The sequence below is a fragment of the Aedes aegypti genome, unplaced genomic scaffold (assembly GCF_002204515.2).
Source record: "Aedes aegypti strain LVP_AGWG unplaced genomic scaffold, AaegL5.0 Primary Assembly AGWG_AaegL5_hic_scaff_56_PBJ_arrow, whole genome shotgun sequence".
Classification (NCBI taxonomy): domain Eukaryota; kingdom Metazoa; phylum Arthropoda; class Insecta; order Diptera; family Culicidae; genus Aedes; species Aedes aegypti.
This window is the reverse complement of record NW_018736247.1, coordinates 97,836-110,123: the sequence shown is the minus strand read 5'-3', so window position 1 is coordinate 110,123 and position 12,288 is coordinate 97,836. Positions and strand designations below refer to the sequence as shown.

The 12,288-nt window shown below is 39.5% G+C and overlaps 1 protein-coding gene across 1 annotated transcript in view; it reads left to right on the top strand.

Annotated features, from left to right (window-relative positions):
- Positions 1-9,900, top strand: part of LOC110681207 (G protein-coupled receptor kinase 1-like) — a 47,784-nt gene extending 37,884 nt beyond the window's left edge. The window contains exons 3-8 of the mRNA XM_021856986.1: positions 2,283-2,609; positions 2,677-2,777; positions 2,842-3,060; positions 3,126-3,332; positions 3,399-3,561; positions 7,675-9,900. Coding sequence (XP_021712678.1) covers positions 2,283-2,609; positions 2,677-2,777; positions 2,842-3,060; positions 3,126-3,332; positions 3,399-3,561; positions 7,675-7,905 — 1,248 coding nt within the window. The 3' untranslated portion in view covers positions 7,906-9,900. The remainder of the gene's footprint in view (positions 1-2,282; positions 2,610-2,676; positions 2,778-2,841; positions 3,061-3,125; positions 3,333-3,398; positions 3,562-7,674) is intronic.
- The last annotated feature ends 2,388 nt before the right edge of the window (positions 9,901-12,288 follow it).

The window sequence follows — 12,288 nt, the reverse complement described above, 5'->3', positions numbered from 1 at the left end:
AAGTGGCGACGAGGATCATGGAAACGTGTGTTGGAGATAATCGTTTTTCTTTGGGGTGGCGAATTGTCAATTGTATTTGTTTTTGAAAAGTGTGAAATTGCCGATTTGAGTTGAACCGAGCTGACGAACGTTTATTGTGAACATAGCTGTTCTTTTGTGAATCGATTGCTGTATTGAGATGAACGGAATTGTTCTTTAGTTCTGGCAAATTTGTCAAATGCTAATGTTGAGCAGTATGAATACAATGGTTTACATGTTAAGAGCTTGCCACGGTTGACCGTATGAGCCTATGCATGCTATAAACCGTTTGACTTTTACTGTGCGCCCTGTTTTTACTGCGGTTGCCCATGAGAGAGAGCGAAACAGCACCAACACACGGCACACAGTAAAAGTCATGAGAACAAAAGAATTTATAGCACGTACAGAGGCTCATATACCACTGCGTCAACGCCAGTTTATGCGGGAAGGGTGAAAGGGTGGGGTAGTTTTTATGACAGAGAGGCTTTCTGATTTGGTTAGCAGACGGCCTATATATCAGGCGTAAAGGAATAGCATGAATGATGAACGAATGAAAGCGTAGGGAAACGGTTTAGATGTTTTTGTCCGTCTCGGGTTCTAGCAAATGCTATGAACTGTGATAGATAACATCAACTTTGACATATTGAGAGTGGTAGATAGGAGCAAGTGAAAGATACAAGTACAAAGTACGATGAAAGGGACGGGGCTGGGATTGAACCCATGACCTTCTGCTTATGAAGCAGAAGCGGTAGCCATTAGACCACCAACCCCGTCGACAAAATATGAGAATGAGAAACTATGGAAAAATAAAGAAGAAGACATGGAAAATAAAGAAGAAGACAGAGAAATAAAGAAGAAACGTAAATAAATATAGAAAAAACGACGAGTAGAAAAACTCTGTAAAGAATTGCCTGCTTGTTATGGAGTTGAGTTATAATCATAGCTAATAAAAGAAAGCTTTTAAAACACAATAAAAATATGATTTGAACTAAAGTTTTCTGAAGAGATTAGGATTTAAATAATGGATTGATTGATTGATTCAACAATCTTTCGAAGAATAACCCAACGCTCAATAATTTAAAATATACAATCGTGATTCTCCTTTCGCTCGTCTTGCGGAATTCCGATCTATCCGAACGGAAACTCCGGCACAAGAGCGACACTAATCCGATTAAAGTTATTCCTTCAACCGGCGCGCACACGATACGGCCAATATCGCTATTCCACCTCATTTCTGTGCAATATCCTTCCCGACACCGCCATATCACCCTCCAACTACAATGATGAAGATGGATTGGATAAAAGATATCAACCCCCCCGTCCCTCGCCAAAGAAAATGAACTTCCTGCAGACGGCGAACCAGCTTTGTCGGAATGTGAGTCGATGATGCGAAAAGTTCAGCTAGCTCCGGAATTTGTGCCGCTCTAGGTGAAGAACAATCCTTTCCGGTTCGGTAGGAAACGATATCGGAATTGAAGTTCGGCTGGACCGGAATTGAGAACTCGCCGAGAAAGAAGCAATTTAGCTACGTACCAGTGGTCCAGGATTTTTACGATTTCTCAATTTATGTGATTTTCCTAAACATAAAATAGTTCATCGCACATACCATAGACTCTTTCATTTACCAAAAACAATAAAATAGCAGAAATGTATGCTTTAACTACACTACAAGAAGAATGCTATCTTAATGCTGTTTTAGCGTTCCAGAATTGAAATGGCTTCTGTATGTATTTCGTCTGTTGTGAAATATTTCACGTGGGATATTTCAAAGCGTTGGACAGACTTTACATAAATGATTAGTCAATTGATTTTGACAAATGCAAATGAGCTTCTTTGGCTTCTACATATGACCTTACCTTGTGCATCGAAAGCATATCAAGCAATATTCTTTAGAATGGCTTAATCTTAATCAGAATCGTGAAATGCGATCGGAAATTGGCTAGCCATGGTGCTCCCTCTCCCTAGTAGATAAGGTATCGTTATTTGTCGCTGTGAAAAAGTATGAAAACAAAACTATTTCGATGCAATTGCGCTGTTTTCTATTCTCACATGACTCCAAACTCGTTGTCCAAAGTAATCAAAGTGTGCTGCTGCTGCTGCTGGGAATCTGCCTCCTGCCGCGACCACCCCGGCAACTACTATTCCACGTGACCGAACACCAACTGGGAATCGAACGAAACCTTATCTGCTCCATTTCCGTTTTAATTTTCTCCATTTTCACTTATCTGGTTCGCTAACTGTTTCTCTTTCCTTCGCAAATCTAGGTCATTCTCGGGCTGGAGCACATGCACAAGCGGTTCATCGTGTATCGGGACTTGAAACCGGCCAACATTCTACTGGACGAGAATGGACACGTGAGGATTTCCGATCTGGGGTTGGCTTGTGATTTTAGCAAAAAGAAACCGCACGCCTCGGTTGGGACACATGGCTACATGGCACCGGAAGTGCTCTCCAAGGGTACCCCGTACGATTCCAGTGCCGATTGGTTCAGTTTCGGGTGCATGCTTTACAAACTGCTGAAGGGCCATTCGCCCTTCCGGCAGCACAAAACCAAGGACAAACACGAAATCGACCGGATGACGTTGACGATGGTAAGTTCGGTGGATGCTGCTGCTTTTAGTGTGGATTGAAAACTAATTTTCCGATTCCAATTTGCAGAACGTCGAACTACCGGAATCGTTTAGCAAAGAACTGAGAGACTTGCTGGAAGGACTGCTACAACGGGACATAGACAAACGATTAGGCTGTAAAGGGGGAGGGTGAGCTTCAGCCAAATTATGTCCTCCTTCTAGCTTCTAATTTCTCTTATCGAAAACTCCACAGGGCGGACGAGGTCAAAGCGCATCCATTCTTCACCGGTATCGACTGGAATCAGGTGTACTACCAGAAGTACACCCCACCTCTGATACCGCCCCGGGGGGAAGTTAACGCCGCGGACGCCTTCGATATCGGTTCGTTCGACGAAGAGGACACCAAAGGTATCAAACTGACTGAACAGGATCAAGAGCTTTACAAGTACTTCCCGCTGACCATCTCGGAAAGGCACGTATTATAAGGAACCTTCCCAAGCGCGAAACCTAACCTCTGATTCCACTATTCACATACAGATGGCAGCAGGAGGTGGCAGAAACAGTATTCGAAACCGTCAACCTGGAGGCGGATCGGGTGGAGCAAAAGCGAAAGGCGAAGCAGAAGCAGCGGTTCGACGCGGACGAGAAGGACTCGGACTGCATACTGCACGGGTATCTCAAGAAGTACAGCGGTTCGTTTGCGTCGGTGTGGCAGACGCGGTACGCAAAGCTTTATCCAAATAGGTGAGTGACTTTCGATTAGTCGTCGGTCTCCGGTAAACTGAAGAATCGATTCTTGTCGGATTGCAGGCTAGAACTACACACGGAAAGTAGCAGCACGAAGCCGGACCTGGTGTTTATGGACCAGATCGAGGAGATCGCGCCGGACTACATACAGTTCAAGAACGAACAGTGCATACAGATCAAGTTCCGAGATGGCATTCGGGACGGACGACTGATACTGACGATGGCGGTAAGTAGTTTTGATTATCGGTGAACAGGGCTCCAGTATTTGATAAATTCCTCCTTAATTGAATTTCACTTAAATTTCTATCGGATAACGATTGACTTTTGATCGGATTTCAATCGGATTTCGATTAGATTTCGATGAGAATTCAATCGGATTTCCATCGGATTTCAATCGGATTTCGATCAGATTTCAATCGGATTTCGATCGGATTTCGATAAGATTTCAATCGGATTTTGATCGGAATTCAATCAAATTTCAATCCAATTTCGATCGGAATTCAATCAGATTTCGATTGAATTTCGATCGGATTTCAATCGGATTTTGATCGGATTTCGATCAGATTTCGATCGGATTTCAATCGGATTTCGATCAGATATCGATCGGATTTCGATTAGATTTCGATCGAATTTTGAACGGAATTCAATCGAATTTCGATCCAATTTTGACCGGAATTCAATCGGATTTCGATCGGATTTCGATCAGATTTCTATCAGATTTCGATCGGATTTCAATCGGATTTCGATCAGATTTCGATCGGATTTCGATTAGATTTCGATCGGATTTTGATCGGAATTCAATCGAATTTCGATCCGATTTCGGAATTTAATCGGATTTCGATCGGATTTCGATCAGATTTCGATCGGATTTCAATCGGATTTCAATCGGATTTCAATCGGATTTTGATCAGATTTCGATCGGATTTCGATCAGATTTCAATCGGAATTCAATCGGATTTCGATCAAATTTCGATCGGATTTCGATCAGATTTCGATCGGATTTTGATCGGAATTCAATCGAATTTCGATCGGAATTCAATCGGATTTCGATTGAATTACGATTGGATTTCAATCAGATTTGAATCGGATTTCGGATTTTGATCGGATTTCAATCGGATTTCAATCGGATTTCAATCGGATTTCAATCGTATTTCAATCGGATTTCGATCAACTTTGATCGGATTTCGATCGGAATTCAATCGGATTTCGATCGAGTTTTGATCGGATTTCAATCGGATTTCAATCATATTTCAATCGGATTTCGATCGGAATTCAATCGGTTTTCGATCGGATTTCAATCGGATTTGAATCGCATTTCGATCAGATTTCGATCGGATTTCAATCGGATTTCAATCGGATTTCGATCAGATTTCGATCAGACTTCGATCGGATTTCAATCGGATTTCGATCAGATTTCGATTAGATTTCGATCGGATTTCAATCGGATTTCGATCGATTTTGGATCGGATTTTGATCAGATTTCGATCAGATTTGATTAGATTTCGATCGGAATTCAATCGAATTTCGATCCGATTTCGATCGGAATTCAATCGGTTTTCGATCGGATTTGAATCGCATTTCAATCAGATTTCGATCGGATTTCAATCGGATTTCGATTAGATTTCAATCGGATTTCGATCAAATTTCGATCGGATTTCGATCGGATTTTGATCGGAATTCAATCGAATTTCGATCAGATTTCGATCGGAATTCAATCGGATTTCGATTGAATTACGATTGGATTTCAATCAGATTTGAATCGGATTTCGATCGGATTTTCGATCGGATTTTTGAAAGATTTCGATTCGATTTCGATTTCATTTCGATTCGATTTCGATTCGATTTCAATTTCGATTCGATTTCGATTCGATTTCGATTCGATTTCGATTCGATTTCGATTCGATTTCGATTCGATTTCGATTCGATTTCGATTCGATTTCGATTCGATTTCGATTCGATTTCGATTCGATTTCGATTCGATTTCGATTCGATTTCGATTCGATTTCGATTCGATTTCGATTCGATTTCGATTCGATTTCGATTCGATTTCGATTCGATTTCGATTCGATTTCGATTCGATTCGATTTCGATTCGATTTCGATTCGATTTCGATTCGATTTCGATTCGATTTCGATTCGATTTCGATTCGATTTCGATTCGATTTCGATTCGATTTCGATTCGATTTCGATTCGATTTCGATTCGATTTCGATTCGATTTCGATTCGATTTCGATTCGATTTCGATTCGATTCGTCGATTCGATTTCGATTCGATTTCGATTCGATTTCGATTCGATTTCGATTCGATTTCGATTCGATTTCGATTCGATTTCGATTCGATTTCGATTCGATTTCGATTCGATTTCGATTCGATTTCGATTCGATTTCGATTCGATTTCGATTCGATTTCGATTCGATTTCGATTCGATTTCGATTCGATTTCGATTCGATTTCGATTCGATTTCGATTCGATTTCGATTCGATTTCGATTCGATTTCCGATTCGATTTCGATTCGATTTCGATTCGATTTCGATTCGATTTCGATTCGATTTCGATTCGATTTCGATTCGATTTCGATTCGATTTCGATTCGATTTCGATTCGATTTCGATTCGATTTCGATTCGATTTCGATTCGATTTCGATTCGATTTCGATTCGATTTCGATTCGATTTCGATTCGATTTCGATTCGATTTCGATTCGATTTTCGATTCGATTCGATTCGATTTCGATTCGATTTCGATTCGATTTCGATTCGATTTCGATTCGATTTCGATTCGATTTCGATTCGATTTCGATTCGATTTCGATTCGATTTCGATTCGATTTCGATTCGATTTCGATTCGATTTCGATTCGATTTCGATTCGATTTCGATTCGATTTCGATTCGATTTCGATTCGATTTCGATTCGATTTCGATTCGATTTCGATTCGATTTCGATTCGATTTCGATTCGATTTCGATTCGATTTCGATTCGATTTCGATTCGATTTCGATTCGATTTCGATTCGATTTCGATTCGATTTCGATTCGATTTCGATTCGATTTCGATTCGATTTCGATTCGATTTCGATTCGATTTCGATTCGATTTCGATTCGATTTCGATTCGATTTCGATTCGATTTCGATTCGATTTCGATTCGATTTCGATTCGATTTCGATTCGATTTCGATTCGATTTCGATTCGATTTCGATTCGATTTCGATTCGATTTCGATTCGATTTCGATTTCGATTCGATTTCGATTCGATTTCGATTCGATTTCGATTCGATTTCGATTCGATTTCGATTCGATTTTCGATTCGATTTCGATTCGATTTCGATTCGATTTCGATTCGATTTCGATTCGATTTCGATTCGATTTCGATTCGATTTCGATTCGATTTCGATTCGATTTCGATTCGATTTCGATTCGATTTCGATTCGATTTCGATTCGATTTCGATTCGATTTCGATTCGATTTCGATTCGATTTCGATTCGATTTCGATTCGATTTCGATTCGATTTCGATTCGATTTCGATTCGATTTCGATTCGATTTCGATTCGATTTCGATTCGATTTCGATTCGATTTCGATTCGATTTCGATTCGATTTCGATTCGATTTCGATTCGATTTCGATTCGATTTCGATTCGATTTCGATTCGATTTCGATTCGATTTCGATTCGATTTCGATTCGATTTCGATTCGATTTCGATTCGATTTCGATTCGATTTCGATTCGATTTCGATTCGATTTCGATTCGATTTCGATTCGATTTCGATTCGATTTCGATTCGATTTCGATTCGATTTCGATTCGATTTCGATTCGATTTCGATTCGATTTCGATTCGATTTCGATTCGATTTCGATTCGATTTCGATTCGATTTCGATTCGATTTCGATTCGATTTCGATTCGATTTCGATTCGATTCGATTCGATTTCGATTCGATTTCGATTCGATTTCGATTCGATTTCGATTCGATTTCGATTCGATTTCGATTCGATTTCGATTCGATTTCGATTCGATTTCGATTCGATTTCGATTCGATTTCGATTCGATTCGATTCGATTTCGATTCGATTTCGATTCGATTTCGATTCGATTTCGATTCGATTTCGATTCGATTTCGATTCGATTTCGATTCGATTTCGATTCGATTTCGATTCGATTTCGATTCGATTTCGATTCGATTTCGATTCGATTTCGATTCGATTTCGATTCGATTTCGATTCGATTTCGATTCGATTTCGATTCGATTTCGATTCGATTTCGATTCGATTTCGATTCGATTTCGATTAAGATTGATATTGATATTGATATTGATATTGAAAATGTTTCGATTGTATCTTCCCGCACAGGACGAAATCGGCCTCAAGGAGTGGTCTCTCTCGTTGCGCGGCGCCCACAAGGAAAGCCAGGAGCTGCTCGGGTCGATGGCCAAGAAGGCCGGCAAAATCTACGGCACCGAGCGGGACGCCTCCAAAGCAAACGTACTGATCTCGTCGTCTACCACTTCCTATTCCAACGCCAGTGCCACAACCAATGCCGCCAGCGGTGGCCAACGGAATGCCAACGGGTCGTCCAACTAGCGGTTACTGTTGCGATCTCGGTCCTGTTTCATAGAACCGAGTCGTCTGAAGGAACCTCTGCTGAAGATGAAGTGCAAGGACACCTAAGCGGCGTCGTTTCGGTTTCTTCTTTCGGTTCTGTGTAGGCTTTTAGTTAGTCGTTTGTATTTCGAATTCGCTGTGGAGTATTTATGAAAGCATTTTTCGTGTGTTTCTTCTATTTTAACAATTTGGTTGGGGCAACCTGGGGCGTAAGAAAAACGGGTTCAATCGAAACGCATTGGCTTAGAAAAAGTGCGAGGAATGCGCGAGAGTGTGAGCAAGAGTGATGAAATTCTAAAGGAAGTCATGAGAAAATCGAAGCGAAAGGCAACTGTTTTTCGCTGACAGTGATATGAACAAAGTGTGAAGCAAACAGTGAATATTTTAATCGGTAGGAGTTACAATTATACAAAAAACAAAAGCACACATACATACAGATACAGCCAATAGAAGCGAAGGGACACGGGTTGGCTGTCCGAGCATTTTTCCGGGGCTGACTTTGGTGGTTTTGTTTTGTTTGGAAACGGAAGCAAAGCAGGCGGTGACGTTCCAGTGGAACGAATTCATGGCTTACTTTGTTTTCGATTCCGGTGGCGTCAAACGATTGTTTTTGTTGTAATTTAATTGTTTTGAGTATTAATTTTGTTGATATTTATGTTTGTAGTAACGATGCAAAGTCAGTATTGGACAGTCAAGCAACACAAATTATAGCAAAAATAATTCCTAGGGTTAGCGAATAAATGTGTCAATTTAGTATTGTACTTCTTTACATCGGAAGAAGCAAATCATCAAAGTAATAAATAGCGGTGTTTATACAACTGTGACAACCGGAGGAACTAGAAGGAAGAAAACAATAATAATGAACAAAAATTAACCTAAAATTACTAGGGTACGATAAGCGAAGGAATGGCGCCCAGCTATTTATAGATATAATGTGAAAATAACAAAAAAAAGGGAGAAGCATTCTAGGCGTAACTATCCTAAAATATTGATAGAACAATCACAGCAGTCATGTGGCATGTTGTTGAGCCGTGCGTCATCCATGTGACACAGTCAAAGATAGTCGTTTTTTCGGTTTCCTTTTTTGTTGTCGATAGTTTTCCCTGTAGCAATTTAGAGGGGGAAACAATGTTCAACCATTAATGTCAATCCAAATTTTTCACCCGAAATAGTACTAGTGAATACAAAACAGAATGGTATGTGTTACTACTAGGGACTACTACTATTGACTTCAACTAAAACTGTTGAATATATTTGTATAGCAATCTTAGAATCCCTGTGAGGAGAACACAAACAATACTAAGCCTTTTATATGTCTGTCTGTATGTGTGTGGAGTATATTATATTAAAAAGAAATTAAGCGTAACTGTTTAGGAGAACCAAAACAACTGTTAAGCCAAAAAATAACAATCTCTATGGTTAAAAACAATAATGAGTATCAACTGATTTTCCATCTCGTTGGATTTCCTCAATCATTAGATAATCTATTTTTGTCATTCATCTCTAGTGAAATTTCCATAATCTTTGCTAAGTTTACTTCAGTTAACCGTACCGAACAATGACAATAGCAAACCCAATTTCTGATCAATCATAGTAACCCGGTTTTCCAGTAGACTGAGATCTCCGTTTCATATACAGTACTTTGAGAAACGAACACAAACACATTTATACACAAGTAAACGTAGTACTCTTCCTCTCATCAATTACAAGCAACAGTCAGAACAAATTAGGTAACTAGTAGAAGCGCACGAACAATCGTTCTATTTGGCACTTGAAATAAAACAATGATCAATACTATGTCATCACCATTCGATCGCCATCGTTTACTAACTGCTGTCTGGCTAACCTACAAAGTAAAACATAATATCTGAAAATCAACAAACACAAAATTTCTTGGAAGACACGAAAAGAAAGCATTCATCTTAGTTATAGTTAGGCAAATGACCTCTCCCTGTTCGAAAAGTAAAGCCCGATTTAAATATGAACAAAAGCATAATAATCACACTTATAATTGATTCAAAGTTTATAATATGTATTTATTACACATACACTCATACACACAGTTAAAGTAATCAGAGCCAGAGAAGATGAGTACGAGGAGAGAATTACGATTAAAGAGAAAAAAAAACAAGTATAAGAAATCAACTATAATCAAAGTCGTATAAATTCAGCAGCTCACTGTTATGTAACACCAAAACTTTAGAGTAGATTTGTTTTTGGGTTTTTTATTTCTCATATACTAAACGCAAACATATGAACTCACAACCCATTTACGCTGGTTAGAATTATTGAGAAAAGATTGCAATCATTTCATTGATTCTCGGCTAAAACTCTCACTCTCTCTCCTAATGTTTTATCATGATTTTCAAACTTTGGTTATCATTCGTAAATTATAAAAGTGATATTGAAAATGATGTAATTGCCGTCAGTAAGGTTTTTGGCAACTTTTTTCGCAGTTTTCTTAAGATTCATTAACAACACTTCTTCTTCTTCTTTTCTGGCGTTACGTCCCCACTGGGACAGAGCCTGCTTCTCAGCTTAGTGTTCTTATGAGCACTTCCACAGTTATTAACTGAGAGCTTACTATGCCAATAACCATTTTCGCAAGCGTATATCGTGTGGCAGGTACGAAGATACTCTATGCCCTGGGAAGTCGAGAAAATTTCCAACCCGAAAAGATCCTCGACCGGTGGGATTCGAACCCACGACCCTCAGCTTGGTCTTGCTGAATAGCTGCGCGTTTACCGCTACGGTTATCTGGGCCCCACGACAACACTTACAATACTTCTTTTAAGATCTTCTGTTCCGTTTAGTTCAGACGTATTCATAGTGTTATGAACCCGAACTACTCAAATTCGATAGTAGTTTAATAATAACAAGAACAAAAAAATCTTCACACAAAGCGTATTCTGAATTTTCTGTGAATTTCTTCATTTCATTAGAAGCCGTCAGTTGTTCCATAGGTTCTACGCAAGCTATATCAGAAAAACGTTCGAGAATGCTTTATCATCCAGAAAATGTTTTGAGTAAAATAACAGCTCATATGAATACTTCAGAAGCAATAAGAATTGTATTTCTCAGAAAGTTCGAAGCATTTTTCAATTATGTCTGTGTCTTTTCAAATATGTCTGATAAATTCATAAGGTTTATAGGTAGACCCAGTGTTGGCAGAGCAAACCACAATTTTAACCACCAAAGGGGTCTTAATTTCTTTTCTCATTATAGTAGTGCTCAAACTTCCACTAAGGTAATTTTCGAAAATTTGCAAGAAGAGGGAAGTCGACCTATACGCAGGGTTTATTTTGCTCATCTTGATCGGATAGATGGTGCAAACTCTTAAGCTCACAACAATTATGGGTCAGCATTCGATGAGTATTGCACGCTAAGCCTGCTCAACGCAGCGCATGTGTTAAAACTACACAGAATGAGGCAACCAATGCAGGACTCTCTGGCTGAGTGAAAATTCTGTGTAAGTCGCACTCATGCTGTGTGTAGCCGATGTGTTGGCCTGCTCTTCCCCGAACTGAGAAAGGGGAAAACAATCTCTTTCTCTTTGGAGCACTGAGGTTGTCAAAGCAAACTCTTCACAACTGTGGGAATGAAAATAAGCAAACACAAACGCACGTGTAAACATTTCATCCCGCAGAGTACGGACACTCAGTTTGTGTGTGGGTAAAATCGCTTATCTTTTGTAGTTGATCGTTGAAAGCAACCCCCCCGCGAAGTGACAGATAACGCAATTTTCACGTACCTACTTGCAGCGTAAACAATGGGGTCATCCACCGCTGCCGGCACGATTTTTCGCTATGGGAGATCGGAAATTTGTTTCGTTGTTGACGGGTGCAAAACAATGAATGGAATGGAATGAAATAAGGGCGAGTCTGATTTTTTCTTCATGAAAGCATCAAATGAATTAAACGCGCATCATCATAGTTTAGCTGGAAATGCTGTTTAAAAAGACAAGAACACCGTCTTCAGCCATTTAGCTGCACAGAAATGCTGTTTCATACAGTGATAATAGTACATTTTTTTTGGGCGAACTTATCGCTTAACGGAGTAAAGTTATCGGGCGCCATTAGATATTTTGCATCATAATTAGTCATAAAACTAATTTTGTGGGTATCCTTGATGCCCTCAAAAGAAGGCGCGGCCCGTATTATAAACAAATAAAATATATGAATGGGTTTCAATGGGATCGAATTACCGTTTTGTCTCAAATTCCGAACAGACTCATATTCCGAACACACGGTTTTTGTATGGTGATTTGGTTGAAATGTTTTGCTGAAATATCACCAAATAACAAGGAAATGGTAGTCGATTGCAGTTCAATTTTAACGTCTCTAATATATGTTATACCGTGGG